This window comes from Mastomys coucha, unplaced genomic scaffold (assembly GCF_008632895.1).
Source record: "Mastomys coucha isolate ucsf_1 unplaced genomic scaffold, UCSF_Mcou_1 pScaffold16, whole genome shotgun sequence".
Classification (NCBI taxonomy): domain Eukaryota; kingdom Metazoa; phylum Chordata; class Mammalia; order Rodentia; family Muridae; genus Mastomys; species Mastomys coucha.
This window is the reverse complement of record NW_022196898.1, coordinates 76222444-76247196: the sequence shown is the minus strand read 5'-3', so window position 1 is coordinate 76247196 and position 24753 is coordinate 76222444. Positions and strand designations below refer to the sequence as shown.

The window sequence follows — 24753 nt, the reverse complement described above, 5'->3', positions numbered from 1 at the left end:
AAAAAAAAAAAAAAAGAAAGTACCAACTCCTATAAATTGTCCTCTGACCTCCATATGTACACCATAGCAATGCATTCCTCTTCATCTCTCCCCCCCCACACACATACACATCCCACAAACTATAAAAATTAAATTAGTAAATGTACAGTATAACATACAATTGGGGTTTAGGATGGGACCTGGTACATTACTATTTGAGGTGAGAAGGCTGCAGATAGCTTCACAGAGACACATTAGTATTAGTATTAAGACCTGCAGGATATTTATGAATGAAGCTGTATGGAGCAACCAGGTCTACCAGCTTCTATGGTACAATTAATTACTCCTGGTAAACCAGACAACTTGCTAGGCCAGTAACTTTGTAAGAGTCCAAAGATAATTGTGATTGAATATTTTCTGATTTATTTAGGTAAAAGTCTAGCTTCCTTGCATTTGAAAACAGTTCAAAGTGGACAGATGTCATTAATTTGTGGGTCTAAAATACTTATGGATACACTATGCTCTTACTTTTGGAAAAATGTTCAGATAATGGAAGAAAGCATAGAGCCTTTTAACATTCAAGATGTTTGTGCATGTTTTAGTAAGGAGAACAAGAAAAGTTGGAACTTGTTCAGTTATCTGTGGATGCTACAGGCCCGGAGCATTATTCTGTCATTGTGTGATCTCTTATCTATAGATGAATGTCTTGAACTAGGCCTTGCTTTGCAAGTTCACTGACATGTAAGATTTGATAAGTATGTTTAGAGTAGTCAGTATGTTTGGAAGTTTTAGCTACATGGCTTGTGGCCAGAATTCACATTCCTTTTCATTTTTAAAATATAGCTTTATTACAATCACTAAAGGAGAAGACTGACCTTTTCTGTTCTTCACTTATACTCTCTCAAGGTACTGACTAGGTAATCATTAGAGGAAAGCCAAGAAGCTTCAACCCTACACAAAGAACTGGAGGCAACCAAAGAATGCCGGGAACATACCCAGAGAGCACATACCAAGTTGTTACCCAGCATCAAAGAGTCAATCACAGAAAAGTAACATTATACAGGTAGTGCAGGTCATTGAGGAAATTATAATCTCAAAAAATAAAAGAAGTAACTTATAAAAAGAAGTAAAGGCTGAAAATTCCTGTCTAAAATATAAGGCAAAAATCAGATGTAAAATTTACAGGATACAAGGTCACAAATCCATCCTGGTCAGCAAGTTATAAGGTTGTTTACCAGAAAATCCAAGATAGTAGTAGCTAAACTATTAGAACTAAGAGAGATTAATTAAGCATAAGTATATAACACAAATAAAGAACATTATTCATAACTAGTTGGAGCACTGTAACATGTTAATTATGGAAATGATGCTTCTACTGACAAATTTAAAAAAGGATAATTTCAACTATGGTTTTAAAAGTTAGAGCTACCATACACATAATGAGAGAAGACACAACAATCTTGGAAGCATTGGCATGTGAGTGATGTGGCAAGAAGAGGCATGCTTAAATATAAGCAATACTTGAAAATTAGAAAGAATACCATTTATAAGGTAAAGAAAAAGATACCAGGAGATCAATCAAAGAAATAAAACATTAATGTGAAAAGGAGAATACTCTAGCTAATTAATGTTGAAATTTAAGTAGCTGCAACATGCTGCTGGCTACTAATTTTTGACTGTAGCCATTTCTGAGTGTGTAGTAAATTATTCAAAATATAGTCCTTAAATATCAAACTCTTACTACCTCATATTTTTGTATGTGAGGAATCTAGATGAGTCTTAGTCTGTCATGACTCAGGAGCTGTCATGAAGAAACCAGCATGCCGGGAACAGGAGAATGATCGTCTTCCCCAGAGAGCACATACCAAGTTGTTACCCAACATCAAAGAGTCAATCACAGAAAAGTAACATTATACAGGTAGAGCAGGTCATTGAGGAAATTATAATCTTAAAAAATAAAAGAAGTAACTTATAAAAAGAATTTAATTCTCAATGTGAACGCCTTTGGATGCAGTTCCTGGGGGAACCTGCCATAGATAACGTGGAAAGAGCTTATAGATGAGGCTCTGTTTCTCTCAAAGCCCATTACAGGGCTCCCACACCTGACATGATTTTTTTTAATGGATCTTGTCATTGGTCAGAGATAGCAATGGTTTACTCTATGAACCTTTACACAGAGCTTCTCACAGTGTCAACTTGAAAAAGATGGACATCTATGATGTCTTTTCGTAACCTAACTTGGGAACTGATATCTTACCACAACATTTTAGTCAATAGAAACAAATCAGAAATTGTCATGGTTTTTGTCTTTTTTTTTTACAAGTAAATTTGTCCTTGTATGTAATGCATTCTGAATACTCTTGACCCCTGCCTATCACTCCCCAGCCCTGTCAGCATCCCCCTTTCTTACAAATCCCTTTTCACATGAACTCAGTTTCTCTGATTACATTCACTGGGTCTGCTGAAGCCTGGATTTGTTAACAGTTAGTCATAGCCAGAGGAAGGGCTCAGAGGTCGGTACCTCCACCAGCTAGACTACTGGTAACTGTATATAGCTAGGGATGTGGAAAATTGAAATGGTGAGTCCACCAGACTCCATTAAACATTAAAACATTAAAAAGCCATGGTCACACCGATGACCCTGCTTAAACACAATAGATCACAAAACAAAAAGACATTAATGTGGATTTGATCAGTTTTCGTCTTTCCAAAACTCATGCAGTAATTTAATTCTCAATGTGAACACCTTTGGATACAGTTCCTGGGGGAACCTGCCATAGATAACGTGGAAAGAGCTTATAGACGAGGCTCTGTTTCTCAGTGTGTAGAAGATCACTCAAATACTCAGACATGCAAAATGAATTCAAATGTTTTAAAATAAAAGAAACACAACATCTTTAAACAAAAACAACATGAAGGAAATGATCCTACCATGCCAATTAATTACCTAACCTGGGGGAAAAAAGTGCTGTTAATCAAATTGTAATTGCACATATATAGATTTGGCTACAATGATTGATGTAATTATAAGTGAAGCTTTGAAAAAAATGTTTTGATTTGCAGAGATGTTCTGCGTATGAAAAAAAAAAAAAGATCCAAACATTTCTTTGGCTCTTTCACTGTCTTGTGCTAATGCAAAGTAAAGGGCTATGATTTAAGGATGTAATTAGCTGCACTAGCAGAAGCATGCTCAGTCATTTTAATTGGTGGTATGTCACATGCTAGATCCAAAGTACAGACACACCATGGAACTGAGAGCACCTTCTCTACTCTGTGGCCCAGTGATAGTCTTGGCTAAAGTAATCCTTGATGACAATGAATACTGTACTTACAAGTAATTTCCTGTGGCATTCAATATTGCTCTGTGCCTTTTTAGCCAAACTTACTGAATTTTATCTGAGTTTCTAATAAGGATCTGGCATAGATTTGTTGCTTTCAAGACATTGAATCCCCCAACCATCATCTATTAACACATTGCAAATCACCACAATGTTTTGTTTTGTTTGTTGTTTTTTTTTTTTTTTCCTTTAAAACCAGGAGTAACCAAGAGACATAGAGACCAACCTGGAGAATGCTTATTCTTTCAGAGCTCTGTGTGAAGGCTGCACCTGGAATAAGCCATCTGTATCATTCAGACATCATGCTTTATAAATAGCATTTCAAGAAGCTCAGGTTGATTCTAAATTACTACTGTACCTCATAATGACCTTCATCCACCAGACATCACATCCCAAATGCCACACTCAGGCATACTCCACTCTATCCAGTTGTATCTATTTCTGGGAATAGAATTCAGGACTTCAAGTATGCCAGGTGGGAACTCTACCAACTGAGCTCCATCCACAGCTCTGGAAAATACTTCTTTAAAAATCTTCCTTAATAAAGTGTACAAAGATGAAGGTAAAGACATCTCTCCCCCATCAATCTCTTCTGTGTACTTTACCTCAGTGTCTAGAGAATCCCAAGGATACACTATTTCTTTCTTAATCGAATGGCTGAGTGAAACTGGGCATTTGGGTTTGTTTACAACAACACTTCTGCACTCTTTCACTTTGGTCCTTTTCTGTTTCTGTGTTGATCAAGCCAAGACTAAGCAATTTAGAATCCTTTTCTCCATGACTTTTCTGCTACACACAGTAAAGAAACTGTCCAAGTAACTCATGTGAGGAGAGTTGTTCCTGATGTCAAGCATTTCCTTTATTCATTCAAGTAACATGAAGTAACTGTCGTAACTGCCCTTTAAAGTGTGGGTTAAGATAACTGCTGTTTTGTGGTCATTATGTTTCTACTTACTCCAATACCCTGTGGAGTTCAAATGTGTGTGTGTGTGTGTGTGTGTGTGTGTGTGTTGTGTGTGGTGTAGTGTATGTGGTATGTTTGTGTGTGGGGGAGTGTGTGGTGTGTGGGGGCATGGTGTGTGTGTGGTATAGTGTATGTGGTGTGTTTGTGTGTGTGTGTGTGATGTAGCGTATATGGTGTGTGTGTGTGTGTGTGTGGTGTGTGGTGTATTGTATGTGGTGTGTTTGTGTGTGTGTGTGTGTGTGGTGTGGTATGTATGTGTGGTGTAGTGTATGTGGTATGTTTGTATGTGTGTGTGTGTTGTGTGTGTGGTATAGTGTATGTGGTGTGTTTGTGTGTGTGTGTGATGTAGCTTATGTGGTGTGTGTGTGTGTGTGTGTGCGTGATGTAGCTTATGTGGTGTAGTGTATATGGTGTGTTTGTGTGTATGTGTGTATGTGTTGTATGTGTGTGTTGTGTGTGTGGTGTAGTGTATGTGGTGTGCGTGTGTGATATAGTGTATGTGGTGTGTTTGTGTGTGTGTGGTGTAGTGTGTGTGTGTGGTATATGTATGTGGTGTATTGTGTGTGTGTGTATGTGTTGTGTGTGGTGTAGTGTATGTGTTGTGTTGTGTGTGGGGGTGTGGTGTGGTGTGTGTGTGTGGTATAGTGTATGTAGTGTGTTTGTGTCTGTGTGTGGTGTAGTGTATGTGGTGTGTGTGTGTGTGTGTGGTGTGTGTGTGGTGTGTGTGTGTGGTGCGGTGTAGTGTATGTGGCATGTTTGTGTGTATGCCTATGTGTAATATAGTATAGTATAGTGTATGTGGTGTGCTGTGTGTGTGCATGTCTTCATGGCTGTCAGAATAATGGTTTTTGAAGATAACTACTCTCTAATTCCAGGAATTGTGAATGTGTTACCTTACATGACAAGGAGACTTTGCTGGTGTGATTGTAGGTTTACAGTCTGACATGGGGAGATTTCTTTCCATTACTCAATAGCCCAAGGAAACTGTAAGATTTTTCAAAAATGGAAGGCTTTCCTATCTCTGGTTAGAGAGAAGGTGGTTTGGAACCTTGTAACAGTGCTAACATGAGCAGATGTAGCACAAGACGAGAGCTGGAAGCTGGGAAGAGCAAGGAAAAAGACCTCTGCGGCTGCCTCTGTAAAGCAACACGGCCACAGTATACTTTAATTTCGTCCAATGACATGAGTGGCTCTGGGTCACCAAATTAAGAGATAATACATTGCAGTAAAGAAGTATACCCAGTTTGCAGAAAACAGATTGGTGCTGATAGTAAATTTCTGTTATCTAAATGCTAGTTATAGGAAGTTATTTTAATAAAAACATGATTTAAAAGTAATAGTACCATGACAGCTGTTTGACAAGTAAATTTAGGTACATGTGTATTTTATAGATTGGCACTATTGGTTAAAAGAAACATAATCAAGTATGGCAGATGGAATTTTAATAGGCAACGATCTGTTTCTGCAACCTTTTGAGGGAATTTATGGGAATCATTATGTATAGTTAAATTAGGAGTGTGTGTGGCTATACACATGGTTCCCTTGACTAAAGATATGGGGATTGGCAGGTGGGGTATGGGAATAGGAGGTAAGTTTGTATTTGTGGTCACCTTGGTAAAATATTTGGTGCCATGTTGATTTTATATATGACTCTTTAAGTCATAACATCTTGGCAATGAGGCAATACCCTTCATCTGCAATTGTATAGTATTAAACTTAATATCAGCATGAGAGTAAAGATATAAAACCAAGAAGCTCAAAAATTAAATTACATAAGATCATGATTAAAATTGTACTATAAAGTTAATCTTTGGATTTTTTTTTAATTTCTACTACAAGTAAGTGAAAAATATAACCAAATGCTTTAAAATGTTAAAAATCTACTAAGTTTAGTATAAATTTTTGTATAAAGTATAAAATTACTTATTTTTTTTACCATATATCTATGTAAAAATTTTTTGTAACATTTTTGACTCTTGGAAATAATAGTTATCTTCAATTAACAAATCATCCATTTTTATTTCTATCTGCTATTTCAAAAACATTGTTGATTATGATATTGGTATATGGATACATATCCCTCCACACATACTCACACACACTAAGAAGCATTTCTTTCATCTATACTGTATTTTATATACTAAACATAAAATATTAATATAGCATACTTATAATATACCACAATATATACCTAGTATCTATATCTTTCCATTGTTTTTAGCAGATCTTATCTTATAGATAAAGCTGCATTACCTAGGAAAATTTAGGAAGACATATAAGCTACAAATTTGGATCATGATATATGTATATATGTACATGTATATGTATGTAAATGTATATAGCATAGATATTTTTGTACATATCTATTTTATTTTATTTTTATTTTTATTGATTTAAGTTTTATTGCATTATGATAAGAAAAGATACATGATTTTATTTTATCTGAATTTGTTAACATTTAAAAACATATTTTAAGTAAATAGAATTATATCATATTCTTGTTTCCCTTTTGTATCCCAATTTCTCCCAGAGACCCCCTTCAATTCCTGCAGTACCTTTCATTTTTTTATTTTTTCATATTATTTAAAATTTATGAAATATTGTAACAATGAAAGTGAGTATTATAAAAATTGATAGAAAACAACAATTGAATAGTCTTATATAGATGCTTGTTTACAGCAATACTGAAAATACATGTTTTTCTCACTATAAATTTTAAATAACTCCAAACATATTAACTGTATATTTAAGAATAATACATCACTACTAGTATTTTTTTTAATGAACATAAATAGATAAAGTCTGTTTGTTTGTTTATTTGTTTTGTTTTCAGTAGAGCTTAAAATCATGGCTCTTAATGTGGTACAAGCCCAAAATAAGAACAATTTTTAGACACTGGAGTTCATTGTAATAAAACTACTTTGATGACCCCCACATCACCAAAGGATTTTACCTCCATCATAGCTAAGCTAAAAGTTGACAATTCTGCTGCTTGTAGGTATGATTTTTGGATACAGATTTACTGCTATGGTCAAAGCTATTTGACTGGAGTGATTGTCTTCATTCTCAGCCCACAGAGAACAGGTTGCATTCATTTAAGAACTGGTGTGTGTATTGAGATGGTCTATCCATAAAGTCATTCACCAACTGTTTCAGTGAACAATGGTTCTGCTTAGAGGGTGGCACAGACATTAGGTGAGGGCAAGAATCTGGTTCATTGGCTGTGATGATTTTGAAAAGCATTCATCTCAGAGAAAGAGTAACTTATAAAGTCCTCTTCTTCAAACTTGATACAATAGTTACAAATGTCAAGCAAAGAATTCAGTCTCACCCTTTGTTATTCTTTTATAAGCCACCTCCTAAGTTAATTATCTACATTTCTTTTGGCTGTATAAATACATCTGAAATATGTAAGCTGTTCTGAAAACCATAGTATAGTGTGAACATCAAATAAACAATCCTACAAATAGAGAGGCTGAATAGGAGAAGCCTGATTTTAAGACCATTATGTGGTACACAGCAAGACACTGTCATATACAAACAAGCAGAAAGTGTATATAGATTGTGCAATATTGGACCTATTTCTCCAATTACCAAATTAGAGAAACCATTCGATGACAGACAGCAAATTTCTAATTCCTCATATTTTTGAACTTCAATCGATTAGGATATGTTGGTAATACTAATTTTCATATTAAGATATTAAGAAAAAGTAGTCATTACTTCCTGTTATTTTTGTTGTAAGAGGTGGAATTAGCTTTGTGTGGGCTTGTTGAAAGGTTACTTTCTTTCTTCTTCTAGGGTTTAGTTTTGCTACTTATGTTGGTGTTTTCCTTTGTAGGATTGGATTTGTGGAAAGATATTGTGTAAATTACATTTTGTCATGGAATATCTCATTTTCTCCATCTACAGTAATTGAGAATTTTGCTAGGTATAGTAGCCTGGGCTGGCATTTATGTTCTTGTAGGGTCTGTATGACATCTGGCCAGGATCTTCTGGCTTTCATAGTCTCTGGCTAGAAGTCTGGTATAATTTTGATAGGCCTGCCTTCATATTTACTTGACCTTTTTCCCTTACTGCTTTTAAAGTTCTTTCTTTGTTTAAATACATTTGGTGTTTTGATAATTATGTGATGGGAGGAATTTCTTTTCTGGTCTAGTCTATTTTGAGTTCTATAGGCTTCTTGTATGTTCATGGGCACCTCTTTATTTAGTTTAGGGAAGTTTTCTTCTATAATTTTGTTGAAGATATTTATTGACCCTTTAAGTTGGGAGTCTTCACTCTCTTCTATACCTATTATCCTTAGGTTTGGTCTTCTCATTGTGTCCTGGATTTCCTGGATGTTTTGGGTTAGGGGCTTTTTGCTTTTTGCATTTTTTGACTGTTGTGTCAATATTTTCTATGGTGTCTTCTGCCCCTGAGATTCTCTCTTCTCTCTTGTATTCTGTTGGTGATGACTTCTGATCTCTTTCCTAGGTTTTCTAACTCCAGGGTTGTCTCCCTTTGTGAGTTCTTTATTGTTTCTATTTTCAGTTTTAGATCCTGGATGGTTTTGTTCATTTCCTTCCCCTGTTTGATTGTGTTTTCCTATAGTTCTTTAAGAGATTTTTGTGTTTCCTCTTTAAGGGCTTCTAGCTGCTTATCTATGTTCTATATTTCTTTGAGGGAGTTATTTATGTCCTTCTTAAAGTCCTGTATCATCATCACGGGAAGTGATTTTATATGTGAATCTTGCTTTTATGTTGTGATATTGTGTCTAGGACTTGCTATGGTGGGAGAATTTGGTTCTGATGATGCCAAGTAACCTTGGTTTCTGTTGCTTATGTTCTTTCTGATGCTTGCCTCCCACCATCTGGTTATTTCTAGTGCTATCTGCCCTTGCTAAATCTGACTGGGGCCTGTTTTTTCTGTGACCCTGATTGTGTCAGACTCCTCAGAGTCAAGCTGTCTCTGTGATCCTGTGATTCTGGGATCCTATGATTCTGGGCCTCTTAGAGTGCCCTGGAGTGGAGCTTCCTTTGGGTGTTGTGGGACTGGCTGCAAAATTTGTACCCAAGGTCTTCTCAGGGCACCAGCCCAGACAGACTGGAAGGAGCCCATGCCACTGGACTGGCAGAGTTCCTGTGTACCTGGGTCCCGCTGGTCCCAGTTATTCCAGGTGTTGGAACAGATGTTGTGTCCTCCTCACCTCTGTCCTCTGATATATTATACTTATGTATATATCTATTGTTGTTTCTAACCCTAAACCTAAACATAATATAATACATTATATTACTATGTAAAACATGAAATATACTGTATTTTATATAAATCATAAAATATTACATATGATATATATTACATATGATATATATGTAATATTCTAGGAGCAGAAAATTAAGTACAATTATTAATAAAGAACCCATGTAAATGTAGGCACATTAATCAGTGTGTGTGTGTGTGTGTATGTGTGTGTGTGTGTGTGTGTGTGTGTAGGCATGTGTGTGAGTGTGTTTGTGCACATATGTGTGTTTGCATGTATGTGTTTGTGTATGAGTGGGTGATGTGTATGTGTGTGAGTGTATTTGTGAGTGTATATGTGCATGCAGGCATATATGTGACTATAATTGTGCTTAGTGGTGTTTGCATATGTGTGTTTGTGTGTGTGTATTTGTGTGTATGAATGTGTGTGGTGTGTGTATGTGTGTGCCTGTGTATAAAACTGTGGAATGGTGCTAGAATATAGTGATAGTATAGCTCAATCTTCCACATTGAAAAGTTCAACTGATAATTTAAAAGTAATACACATAGTTTTCTGTGTACAGGGGATTTAGGGATGGGGAGAGATAAAATAGGCCTGCTGATTTTATGCACAAGCAAAATGATTTAAATTCTTAGACTTTATAAACTATGCATATAACATATATTTCTTTGAAAGAAATTTAAAAACTCAGGGCAATATGCAAATTGTCTGTCTAATTCACTTAGTCATAGTTTAGTGGTGACTTCTTCAAGGAGGCAGAACAAATTCTCTCTGCTCTGTGAATTGCTTGGCATGTGAACTATCCATACATTGTCACAAAGGTATGTTCATGCATGATTGTTCCCACACATGTGTATACAAATGCCTTATTACCACTTAGGCAGACTGAATAAATATGAATCACATTTCTAAAAGTCACTACTACTTGAAGTAACTGGCTGTATGTCTAACAATATAAGAGGAGACATAGAAACTCTTATTTGGATCCATGTCATAGCTTGTCAGTGTGTCTAAGTTTATGGTTTATTGAAAAGAATCAGAACTGATATGGTAATGCCTGAAATAAGGGTGTGATTTATATGGAGAAAGCAACAAACAACACATGGTCCAAAGGACAAGTCAGAGAAGGGAGTGTGGAGCAAAGTCAGGGAAAAGAGAGGGACTACAAGGGTTTACATTAAAGAATGGCTTTATGCTGTGTGTATTTCTTTCTGTTATTATTTTTCTTTGTCTCAACCTTTTTTCATTGCCTGACCCACAACTGGCCTTCTCTGAGTTGAATAAGAGGTTACCTGTGGTAATCAGAAAGATCTGGGAAGCCCTTGGGAGAGAAGCAATAGGACAACAACTCTTCTCTCAGAAGTATTAGAAAGCAGTCCCACTGTTAGTTTCATAGTAGACTGGACTGTGAGCTGTCCACTGTGAGCTATTTCTTAATTGAGAGTCTGGTGTAGGAGCATGGGAAGGCTGCCTTTTCTACTCCCAGGGAATCTTCCTGAGAAAAATCAGTGCCAGAGCATCTAGCTGTTTCTATCTTGGCTTCCCTTGGCACAAGAAGGCTGAATACCTTTCCTAAATGCAGCTTAGCTCTATGTACAGAGGATGAGGGCAGTTAAATACACTCTAGTCCCTAAAGCAGCCTCTCCCACTTCTATGTGGGAATTTGGCTACTGGGCACAACATTTGTTTTCCAGTCTACAACTCAGAATCTTCAAAGAAAGGGCAAGCATAAATCACTAATGCTCTCCGAGTCATCTGTTAGCATTCTGTATAAACTCCACCCCCACAGATACCTGGCAGCAGCCAGGTATGCTCCTCCCCATGGTTACCTGGCAACCGCCAGGTAGGCCTGGCCCTATACAAGGGGCTGCTTGCCCTCTCCTCTCTCTCTTACTCCTGCTTCTCTCCCTTGCCTCTTACCCACTTGCTCCCCATCTCTCCCCATTTCCTTCCCCTCTCTCTCCACGTGGTCATGGCCCCTACTTCTCTACTCTCTCCTTCTCTCTGCCTTTCTCTGCCTCTGCTACCCTCTTAACTCCCCTCCCCATGCCCTAAATAAACTTTATTCTATATTATACCAGGGTGTGTCTGGTCCCTCAGGGGGAAGGGATGTCTCGGCATGGGCCCGCCAAGGCACCTCCTCCCCCCACACCCTGCCAGAACATATTCTTATAGCTCTTTCTCTTTTTATGAGCACAACAATAGCATTCCAATAAAGAACCAAGAAGGAAAGCCTGAGACTATTGCCTTTCCTGTTAGCATGACCCTTCAACAGGATACTGCCTAGTTCTCCATCCTGCTCTGTATGGAATCATTGTTCATCTGTTTCCCCCAAACTCACACTATATTGGCTCAGCACACCATATTAACCACTGCATTCCTCACCTTTTACATCAAGAAGGAATGAAATAAAAACTAGTTTTATCTTTGTTTATCCATTCCCAATTATTTTTCTTTATGTATACCCATTTGTGACATCAGCATATTTTTAAAAAATAGTGTTTTATGGAGTGTGTGTATGTTTGTGCAAGCATGTGTGAATACATGCATGCACACAAATGCATGGAGGTGCCCCTGAGGCTAGAAGACGCCAAAGAACCTTTAGAACTGTAGTTCCTGGTGGTTGAGAACCACTCAGCACAGGTCCTGGGAACTCAGGTCATCTGCCAGAGGAGCAATCACTCGTAATCCTGTGTAAATTCTCCAGCATCCTATAATTATGTCTATAATAAAGATTTCTTTTAACATTTCTTTTAGCTTAACTGATCTGCTGGCAATGAATTTCCTTTATTTTTGATAATGAATTATTTTCATTTACTTTTGATGGGTGGTTTTATTGAATGCAGAGAGCTCCACACTGGTAATTCTTACTTTTTAGTGTCTTAAGCTTATTTCTCCAGCCTGTCTTGTTTGCATGGTTTTAAGGAGAAGTCACTTTTCACTCTTATTTGTTCCTCTCCATGCACAGCGATGTACATCTCCCTTTCTGGCTTGTGTCAAGGTTCTGTCTTCGTCTTCGGTTTTCTGTACTTTGAGTGTGTTAGGCCTAGACGAGCCCTCTGCTTTCTGCCTGATGTATTTTGGTATCTGCCATTGCTTCTGGAAGAATCATGGTCTATTATTATTTTATTATAAATTCCTCTCTGCCCTGTTGTCTCATATCTTCTGATATTCCAATTAGACTTATAATAGCGATTTTTACTATTATTATTGAAATTATCCTAAATACATGTTTTATTCTCTTCTCCATTATTTTCTTTGTGTTTTATTTTGAGAAGTTTCTGTTGATTCAGCCTAAAGTTCACTAGTTTTTTCCTCAGTTGTATTCAGTCTACTGGTATGTCTATCAAAAGTATCCTTCCATTCAATTTTGGGTTTTTGTTGGTTTTCAGGTGAAATTTTTATATATGGCCAATGTAAAGTGTTCATTGGCATTTCATATGTCCAAAAAATGTTCTCAATGTACACAACCACCACACTTCTCTAGTTTTAAAACTTTTCCATTACTTTATACTACTAATCTTCCTACGTCTGTGTCTTTGATTATTTCAATTATGTCATAGGAAAGGGATGATAATATTGGGAAGCCCTGCTACTGAAGATCAAAGTCTACCATGTCTGGATAGCTCTTCTGAGTACACAGCAAAATGGAAAATCCTTTCTCCAGCAGGGCTTCTCCTTCTCTGACCTTGTATGGGAAGCTTGACCTGTGCCACCCTCCCCCCATAGACACATCTGAGGAAAAACACATAGTCCTTGGCAAACTTCCAAATTCAGCTTCCTCTTTCCCCTGGAAGAATGAGGCATTCACAGTACATTAAGCTCCAGCCAATGATTTTACACTCACCTTGAAAACTCCTTACCACTCTCAAAGGTTCACATATAGCCTGGATAACGTATGCTCACCACAGCTGTTTCACTGAAGATGGTTTCAGAGAGCTGTTTCATTGAGTATCATCTAAAAGAGCCCAAAGAAGACCACCTTTCCCCCAACTCTACCCCGGGAACTCCCAGCTGGACCAGTATCCTGCAGATCCCACTCATTCCTAACTCTGCTTCAATCTTCCAGCCTGGTGTGCAGTACCTCCTACATACCCTGAAGAAGGAACCAGAAGACTTGGAACCATATCTGGTGCCCAAAGTAGAGGCACAGCTGGGGGAAGCACAAAGGCATACCACAATAATATATCTCACTTTAAAAATATTGCTTCTTCTATTTGGTGTATGGTCTTGTGGTTCATTCAAGTTGTGACATCTATTGGTACTTTATGTCTTATATGACTGAATAATGTTCCACGTTTTTGTAGATGGCACAACAACTTTTTATCTTATTCTTTTGAAGGAGATATTTGTTGTTCATGCCTTTGAATTATTAAGAATAATGTTGCTATAAACATATAGTCATAATTTTTTTGTGTAAATTTGTGTTTACTTCTCTGTAGTGTACGTGACCAAGAACAGAATGGATCATTAGTATTACTGTTGTAAATTTTGAAGAATGGTCAAAATTTGTAGAATGGTCACTTCTACACTAACCAAAAATTTCCCATTTATGCCCACTCTGCATAAGGGTTTTGTTTTTCTCTATTCTTGTAGTTACATATTTCTTTCCTTTATTTTCATCAAAGCCATTCTAATTATATGTATTTCATTTGTATACCTTCTCTGAAGAAAAATATATTCAAGCCTGTTATGGAATATATTTAATTTCAATCAGGGCTTCTACTCCGCCTTTGATTATTTAATTCTAAGATAAAAGATGCATGTGACCTTTAATTTATAACAAGCCTTTTTCAGCACTAAAGCTTGGCAGATATCTACTCTCTATGCTATTATAATCTACTTTCCTTTTGAGAACAACAACTTATTACTTAATATGTTCTATCAGCAGGAACTTGGAGCAGTGGGTCACCTTATAACTACAACAGCAGGAAAAGAACAAGGAGTGCCTTGATACTAGTACCCAGACAACCTTTTCCATTTTTTTTACAGTACAGAATTCCCTTTGTGGGTTCTACCCACAATTATGAGTCTTCCTCTACCAATTAACCTAAACAAGATAATCCTCTACAGAGAGTAGTGATTCTCATCCTGCCCAATGCTGCAACTCTTTAAAACAGTTCCTCATGTTGTGGTGACCCCCCAACCATAAAATTATTTTCTTTGCTACTTCATAATTGTAATTCAATATGTAATTGAATCTTAATGTAAATACCTGTGTTTTCCAATGTTCTTAGGTGACCCCTATAAAAAAGGATAGATAGACCCTAGAGGGGTGGTAAGCCACAGGTTGAGAACCACTGTCCCAGATGATTCTAAATCTTACCAAGCTTACAATTAGCAAGAACCATCACATCAGATAAGGGATACAATTCTGGATTTACTTTTTTTCTTAGATTTTGAGTAGTTTCTCCTCCTACCTCACACATATAGTAGGGCAAATAAAACTCAATTGGTTTTAACTTCTTCAACTTTTGTACATATTTCCACTAAGGCAAACATTTTCTTTTCAGATTACTTTAAGATGTTCCATGATGTGTTCGCCGAGTTCACAGTGCTTATTACCCTCTTTATACAAACCCTGCTATACACATCACAATTTAGTATCTCAGAAGGATACTATTCTTGACACTTTCCCACTGGCATCAGCCACAAGTTGCACATTCATGACTCCATAATCTCTAGTTCTATTGACTTCTTTTATACTTATAACAATCTGCAACCAATCCTCTTAACTCTTGCTTTTCTAGCACTGTGCTATTCATGCCTATGGATAATTTTTTGTTTCTCACCATTACACTTATCTTCAATTTGTTTGATATTACATCATCTTAAGCTTAGAATTTCTAGGCTCTATATGAATTTCTTGATTTGTGTCCTGTTTCAAAATTATTTTTCTAGAAAAAAATAATTTCGATCAACTTGACCTAGGCCTACTGCAACACTGAACTTACTAAGATCTTCTATAATTAGTCCTTCTTCATCAAGTTGAGATTTCGCTTGATTCCTAGTTTAATATTAGGTTCCTTTTCATGAATATATATTTTTTAACAGATGATTTTCCAAAGTTATCATTATGATTATGTTATTTTTCTTATTTGGCCTGTTAATGGATTAGATTATTTAATTTTCAAATACTGAGGAAGTCTTGCATACCCTCTTTGAATGCTACTTGATTATGGTGTGGGATTCTCCTTAGGTACTGGTGGAATAGACTTGTTTGCATTTGTTAAAGATTCTTGCATAATACTAATAAAAGATTTTAATCTGTTTTTATATTCTTGAGATGAATGCTTTGGATGTTATGGTACTATGAGTTCATAGAACGAGTTAAGAAGATTCTACATGCTTCTGCCTTCTAAAAGACATGATAGGGAAACACAGCTTCCCTGTGGAAACCCGGCTGGTCATGTCTTACCTATTTAAAAATATTATTATTTGTTGACTCATTTTAAATAGTTACAGAAGAATTCAGATTATCTATTTATCCATATGTGAATTTCAATAAATTAAACCCTTAAAATTTTGATGTATTTTATTGAGGTTAGAATAACTGTGGATATAGAGCTGTCCCTACTATTCTTTTATACACATATCATTCTTGACTTAATAATAACTTTATATCCAAATGAATCCATTAAACAGGATTATACAAACTGAAAATACACAAAATATAAGTTGAAAATGCCTAAATGTTTCATATATCATAGCTTAGATTTGCAACAAAATACATGGCAGGGCTGGGTTTCTTAAAATTAAATTTTACAACCCTAGATAGATAGATATATGAAATAATCATACAAGTAAAATATGTATTGATAGCAAATTATAAATAAATTTATTTTAAAATAATTCATATATATAAGAATTATGATATAGTTGTCTCCTGAGAGGCTCTGACAGTACCCAACTAATACAGAAGTAGAGGCTCACAGCCATCCATTGGACTGAGTACAGGGCCCCCAATGAAGGAGCTAGAGAAAGGACCCAAGGAGCTGAAGGGTTTGCAGCCCCTTAGGATGAACAATAATATGAACTAACTAGTATCCTTAGAGCTCCCAGGGACTAAACCACCAACCAAAGACTATACATGGTGGGAATCATGGCTCCAGCAGCATATGAATAGTAGAGGATGGTCAAGTCGGTCATTAACGGAAGGAGAGGCCCTTGGCCCTGTGAAGGTTCTATGCCCCAGTGTAGGGGAATGCCAGGGCCAGTAAGCAGGAGAGGGTGGGGTGGCAAGCGGGGGGTGGGGTGGGAGGGAACAGGGGTTTGTTCTTGTTGGTTTTTGTTTTTTTGCTTTTTGGGTGTTTGTTGGAGGGGAAACTGGGAAAGGAGATATTGTATGACATGTAAATAAATAAAATATCTAATAAAATAAAAAAATTAAAATAGTATTATATATACATATATATATTAAAACTACTTACTAAAGATGAAAACAAATTTGCATTGTGATAAGATGATGTGTTTATTTTCACATAAAGAATTAAGTGAAGCCTTAACATTTGTTACTTCAGAATGTAGAGAATTTTCAATGAATTTTAGAGTTGATTAACATTTTGCTTTTATATTTTCAACAATGATAATAGCATTCACATACATATACAGGACAAAATGCAGAAGTATGTGTAGGCTATTTCAGATATTGTTAAAAATTCTGTTCTAATCTCAAGCCAAGTGTTTTGAATGACTTGTTCATGAAACTGAAATGAGAAACTCAATCAGCCCTTTTTAAAATTCAGCATTCTAATGAAGTACAATTCAAGAGGCATCATTCTGTTTCCTGAAAGATAACTTTGTATAGTAAAATAAACTATAATTTATGATACACAATGGTCATGGATATGATACTTTGGTATCCAAAACATTACATTTGTACCCTTCTATTTCTTAGTTACCATGGCCAGAGGGTTATTAGTTATATTTGTCTTGTCATAGAACCAACTTTGGGCTTTGTTGAATTTTCTCTATTCATTTTCTGCTTCACTGATTTCTTTTTAAATATTTATTTTCCTTCTACATACTTTGAATTCTGTTTGTCTTCTTTTTCTAGTTTCATGCCGTTGAAGTTTGAAATACTAATATAAAATTTTCTTCTTTCCTAAAATACACATGGATGCTCTAGCTTTCCTCTAAACTACTGTTTTTACTGTACTCAACATATTTATTTTGACATTTTATTTAACTCAAAATATTTTAATTTCTATCTCTATTTTTCGGTGATATATAGGTTCCTTAAAAGCATATTGTTTAATCTTCACATTTTCTTCATCTTAAAGAAAAAAATTATGTTATTGATTTCCCATAGAATTTCACTGTGGTCTGGAAGCAGATAGGACATTGTTTCTATAATTTAAAATCAATCAATAAATGTTTCATGGTTTATCTGGTTATGATGACTAATAGTGACTGTCAACTTCATTAGATTTACAATCACCTAGGAGGCAGACTTCCGTGTGTGCTCATTGGAGTGAGTCCAGAGAGTTTTACTGACTTTTTATTTCTAAGACAGGGTCTTACTACATATTCCCAGATAACTTGAAACACAATATATATACCAGGATTTTGCTGACCTCATAGAAGTCCACCTGCCTCTGCCTCTTAAGTTCTTAGATTAGATGGATGCCACCATGCCCAACTTCCTGAGAGGTTTAACTAGAGTGAGAAGACACTCTCTGAATGGAGGTAGTAATGTCCATGGGGTAGGATCTTAGCCAGAAAGAAATGGAAAAGGAGAACATGAGCAGAGAATAAATATTTTTATTTGCCTCACTGACTGTAGGCGCAATGTGAATAAATACCTCATATTGTCACTGTCACACTTTAAGTCCCTTTCAATAGGCTACATTCTGGGTCACAATGGACTATGCTCACAAAATGTGAGCAAAATAATCTTTTCCTCATTTAAGTTATTTTTATCAGGATTTCATAATAGTGATGTCAGACATAACAGAATAAATGTATGGAAAAAGAAGTCATCGCTGTCATAAGGCTTACATTGTGCTTCTTCAACCTTTGGAGCAGGTTTTCTGGAGGAATGTAGAAGAACCTGGAGCTCTATGTTAAAGACATCCTATAAACAAACATTAAGAGTCAATTTTAGTGGGAATTTGGAAGTCCAGATTGGTGAGAAAAATGCTCAAGGATTGGTGGGACTTCATATTCATGTGTTGGTGGGATTTTATGCCCAGGGATTGGTGGGATTCTCTGGGAAGCTCAGAGATTGTCAGGATTCTGTTTCTTGACTCTGGTCTTGGGCTTGGTTGGGGTCAAGTCAGGCTCAGGATATTCTTTCCCTGGACCTGTTACCCTACAAGTAGCATTTGTTGGTTCTGTTTGTCAATAGATTAAAATAATAAAACATAAAATTGAATAATATAGCCTGTGGTCTTTTTTCTTCTGAAACTTCAACAGTAACAGTATTTAGAAATGCTTGCAAAAGGGCCATTAAGTATGGCTAAAGGCAAATGAATCATCTGGGATTTCACATTGTGAAAAATCTGAAAACAGAGAAGTTTAAAATGCTGCTGATTCACAAACTCAATTCAGCACTTGCCTGAATATCCCTGGAAATGAACCTAGATTCTTTGAACAATTTACAACTAATCAAGTTCTAAAAGTGAATTCTGTAGAAAATAAAAGAAAAACATTAAGACATGTTGGTATCATGTAAGTATAAGATGATATCCCTAAAGAAAATCCATTCCTATAATTATAGAAGAATAGACTATGAAAACTACTGCTTAGACTTGAAAAAATATTGTGCACTAATTTTATAAAGAAAAAGTTTAAAATGTTAACTGTGAGCTTCATTGTTGCTATAAGCCAGGGACTGACACTATTAAAGAGAGAAAAATGACCAGTGGAGCTTGTCTCCCCCAGATGATACAAAGAGAGGAAAAAAAGAGGACCATTTGCAAACCAGGAAGTACATCTCACTACACACCAGATCTGATTCCACTTTAATCTTGTCCTTCCCAGACTTCAGAGCTGTCAGGAATAAATTTTAATTGCTAAAGGCATCCACACGCTGGTGCTTTGTTCTATTTTGTTGTGAAAGCCGGAAATGATGAAGGCAGTATTGCCAAAAAGAAAGACGATCTGGATCAGTCAGCTGTCAGAATCACTGGAGGATGCTCTTGGGATAGTTGGAAAGCTGGTAGATGAAGAACAATTCTAGTTTTAGCTGTAAAGAAATAAAAGCAGATTTCTGAAGTAGAACAGAGGGCAAGAGAGTCAAAAGAATCTGGAGTGTTCTACTGGGAAGAGCCCTGCTCCCTGGGAAGAGTGCACATCATGAAAAATTTGGAACCATTTCTAATTCAAAGAGAACATCAGAAAATACACACTATCATCTTGGTACTAGAAAATGAGGATCTTGAAGGAAACTTTGTAGTATCCCTAACAGAGGATGGGATGTTGACCAAAAGGAGGGGGCAGGGGATTAAAAATCCACAATATATTCATCATTCTACAAATATTCAATTAAACCAAAGAGGAATCTTGGGGTCTGTATACTTTACAGATGCCAGTGAAAATCCTCTTTTCTTGTCACTCTCCCAGAGAAAGCCATTTTTAAAGAATCATTTCTTAGTCAGTAGCTGGCAGCTAAATTTCTTTGTTATTCAACTTCTTGCTGGAACCCACAGAACATGTCAGTGTATGATTTGATATCTGTCTCCAGAATACCTCCAAATAGAGTGGGAAAAATTTTGAGTCAGACCGACATCGTGCTCCACCTGGTCACAATCTGATCTGAGACATATATTCTGTATGTCTCTCTAACTCTTTGGAAAAGGTATGAGTGACAAATGACAAGTGCTTAAAGTCTGTAGGGCCTAAGGTGAACCAGTGGAAGGCTTGCTAGAAGCCTACCAGTACTCAGAGATTAAACACCATATTAGGCTATGTCTATTGCCTAAACCATGAATCCAAGTGCTGGATATCAGCCTGTCTTAGTTTGGATTCAATGCTGTGATCAAACACCACGGGCAAAGGCAGCTTGGGGAGGAAAGCGTTTATTTCAACATACAGTCCCTCACTGTAGTCCATTGCTGAGTGAAGTCAGGGCAGGAACTCAAACAGGGAAGGATCCTGGAGGCAGGAGCTGCGCAAAGGCCATAAAGGATTGCTGCCTATTGACTTGTTCCTCCTGCCATATATAACCAGCTTTCTTGTAGCACCCAGGAATACTACCCAGGGATAGCACCATCCACAGCAAATTGGGCCCTCCCACACCAAACATCAGTTAAGAAAATGCATGACAGGTCTGCCCACAGCACAAAGTTCACAAGGAGGAAAGCACCATAAAAGTTCCACTTTCATTGAAGGGAACAACTTAGTTAGGAAAGGTAAGGCAAGATGATAGTAGACACACTCTGTTGCTTTTGCACTTCAGAGTGACTTCAAAGACAGATTCTGTATGTTTAGCAGAAGACTTAATACAAAACAACTCTGAGATTCAATCTTAGACCCATCAGAATGGCTAAGATCCAAACACTCAAATGACAGCACATGCTGGCAAGGACACGAAGCAAGAGGAACACTCTTCCAATTCTGGTGGGAGTGCAAACTGGTACAGCCACTTTGGAAATCAAAGTGACAGTTTCTCAGAAAATTGGGAATAGTTCTACCCTAAGACCCAGCTATTTTACTCCAGAGCATATGTCCAAAAGATGCCCCACTATACCACAAGGACATTGTTCAACTTTGTTCATAGTAGCTTTACTCATAATAATCAGAAACTGGAAACAACTTAGATGTCCTTCAACTGAAGAATAAATAAAGAAAATGTGGTACATCTACACAATGGAATACTATTCAGCTCTCAAAGACAAAAACATCATGATGTTTGCATATAAATGGATGGAACTAGAAAATACTATTCCGAGCGAGGTAACCCAGATCCAGAAAATCACACATGGTATTTATTCACTTCTAAGTGGACATTAACATTTAAATACAGGATAGCCTTGCTATAATTCACAGACCCAAAGAAACCAAGTAATAAGGAAGACCTAAGGAAGGATGCATGAATATCACTCAGAAGAAGAAACAAAATAGTCATTAGAGGTAGATGATAGAGGGAGGGACCTGGATGGCAGAGGGAGTAAGAAGGAGAACAGGGATGAAAATCAGTCATGGGCAAGGATGAGTGGAAGAGAGCTGAAGAGTGAGAAGGGAAATCAAGGTAGAGCATATATGGAACTAGCTGGAAGCTTGGGACAGGGGAGGCTCCAGAGAGTCTCTGGGAGAGGTGACCCTGGCTAAGACTCCTACCAGCAAGAGATATGAAGACTGAAGTGGTCACCCCCTATAACCAGGTAGAACTTCCAGAGGAGGTATGGAGACAACAACCCATCTACAAAGCCTTCTACCCAAAATTTGTCCTGTCTACAAGATATACAGGGATTAAGATGGAGCAGAGACTGAGGGAATGGCCAGCCAATGACTGGTCCAACTTGAGACCCATCTCATGTAAGACATCCAACCCCTGACACTGTTAATGATATTCAGATATGCTTGCCTAGCTTAAATGTCTCTTGAGAGACTTCATCTAGCAGCAGGTAAAAACAGATGCAGAGAATCACAGTCAAACAGTAGGCGGAGCTCAGGGAGTTTTATAGAAGAGTCGGGGGTGGGGGATAGATTTGAGTGAGCCAGAGAGGTCTAGGACACCACAAGACCTACAGAGTCAAATAACCTAGGCCTATGGGGCTCACAGAGACTGAACCACTAACCAAAGAGCATTCAGGTGCTTGACCTTAGTCCCCTACACATTTGTAGCAGATGTACAGCTTGGTCTACAAGTGGATTTCCTAACAATTGGAACAGAGGCTGTCTCTGAGTGTTACCTGCCATTGTATCCCCTTCCCCAATTGGACTGCTTGATTCAAAAGAATTAGAAAAATTATCAACAAAAATAGGACCTGAATAAATTGTTTATATGCTGAAAGGTAATAAAACAAAAGCTGAACTAAACATAAGAATCAACATAGGATATGAAAGATGAATTACATAGAGAAAAATAAAGTAATATGTTGTATACCATTAAGTGTGAATAACAAGAGAAAATGTAGAAAATACAAAAACTCATGGCTACTAAATGACGGTACGGCATGATGAATGAGTCTTTGAAAAAATAGGAAGGGAAATGAAGAAATATCCTTAGTGAAATTAAAATGCAACTTATTAGACCATGTGATATAATTAAAAACATTCTTAAGATGGAATTTTACTACTATAGATGCTTATGTTAAAATGCCAGAGAAATATCAAATAAGTGACTGAATAATAATTCTCAAGATTTTAGAAAGACAAAAACAAGTAAAATGTAAAATTGGTAGATAGGAGAAAAAAATGAAGATCGAAACACAAGTTAATAGAATCTAAATAAAAACTAATCCAAAATGCCTCTTAGTCAATAACTAATACAGTGAGGACACATAATGATGGGTTTGAAGAATTTAATCCAATTAGATTCATCTTTGCATTCTTTGTCTACTTGTTAGAGGCACAAAAATGTATGGAACTGTGAAGAACTGGCCTGCTGTGCATGAATGTAGTTTAGATCTGTAAAGCATATAGTACATGGTGAGATAGAAAGAGTGCTCTGCTGGCAGGAACAAGGTCATTGATGTTATCCATGCTTTGAACTAATGATTCATTGCACATGAATCCAACTGTGAGGCTTGTCTTATCTTCTCTGTTGAGGGAATATTTCAATTCTTTGATGTTGCAATGGTATCAGGAGTTTGGTGGAGATTCTAAGTTTTTATTCTTATATTTATGGAACTCAGACTTCTAAGCAATGGGAAAACGGTAAAAGTTATTTACGTATGGCCCAAAGCTTTTAGAATTTCAAATGTGACTTGCAGAGATAGCTCTGTGGTCAAAAACTCTGGATGTCCTCCCAGAAGAGCTGGGTTCAATTTCTGGCACCCACTTGGCAGCTTTCAAATGTATGTGACTCCAACTCCAAAAGAGCCAATGTTCTTTCTAGACTCCATACATGTATGTGGTACACACACCACATACACACACACAAACACACACACACACACACACACACACACACACACACAGGCAAAACACACACACACAATTCATCTTTATTAAAAGATTACATTTAGATGTCTTTAGATGTCTTTTTATTTGGACCAGAAAACCCACTTGGCCACCTTCAAACCTGATATGGGCTGAGTATTCTCACTGTTTTTTTTTTTTTTTTTTTTTTTTTTTTTTTTTTTTTTTTAGTACTGGGTGGATGTGTTCACTTTCATGTTGTTATAATCATAGTCACTTACATACATAGGTACTAGACTCCATTCTTTCAGAGGATAAGTGGTCCATAGTACAACTTTAGTTAGCTGAGCTACCAGTCACAACAGTAATAACTCAGTAAATATTTACTAAAACAAAGAAATGTAACCTGATGAAAGCAATTAATTGCCTACAACTGAAGAGCATAATTTTTAAGGCGACAAGAGAAACCAAATCCTACAGACCAATCTGTTAAATATTTTGAGGCAAAATGTATCTTAACCTAGCTAACAAATCACTTAAGAAAACCAGGGTAGGTACAAAGTATATAAAGAGAACACTGACTCCATATATAAAAATAGATCAAACTAAGTAAGAGTCAGAGATGAAGCTTAAAAAGTAGTGAAAATGCTTATAATATGGAACACACATACGAACTTTATGATCATGTATAAAAGATAATGTTATTACTTATGATACAATTTAATAAAAATAAATAGGTATATGAATGATAACTTTTTTTACTAAGGTCAATGATTATCATAGGATGTTCATTTGGTGAATGATATTGGTGTTAGTTAGTTATTAATACTTTTAAAAAAATCATACCGTTCATTATTTGAAATATTTGCTGATATTTGGCTGAAAATCCAGATTGGATTTTAATCAGGGCATTGCTGGACTCGGCTACATGGCGTGTAGTCACTTTGGCCCCCAAGGGCCAAGTGCTGTTGATGCGTTTTCATTCTTTGTATTCTCACGACTAATCCATCTGTTGCTTTTACATTTGATAAAGTATCTTCAAGTCACTGAAGGACCACAGGAGCAAAGAAGCAAGTTCTCATGTGCAGCGTCTTAGAAGCTGATTCTCAGATCTGAAGGATGAAGAATGGCCTCAGCTCTGGGAAAACTGGAATGTAGAGAAACACGGAAAGCAGGCTCTGGTTACAAAAAGAGTCTATCTC

General features: G+C 36.6%; 1 protein-coding gene across 6 annotated transcripts in view; it reads right to left on the bottom strand.

Moving 5' to 3' along the window:
- LOC116093765 overlaps positions 1–24753 on the bottom strand; it is a 187984-nt gene that overhangs the window by 115308 nt on the left and 47923 nt on the right. For 3 of the 6 annotated variants that reach the window (XM_031375466.1, XM_031375467.1, XM_031375468.1), the window contains one exon: positions 24398–24698. In XM_031375466.1, the coding sequence (XP_031231326.1) occupies positions 24398–24404 (7 nt within the window). In that variant the 5' untranslated portion in view covers positions 24405–24698. Of the gene's footprint in view, positions 1–18426; positions 18600–19534; positions 19713–24397; positions 24699–24753 lie in introns of those variants that run through there. The other 3 variants (XR_004119831.1, XR_004119832.1, XR_004119833.1) reach the window with 3 other exon arrangements.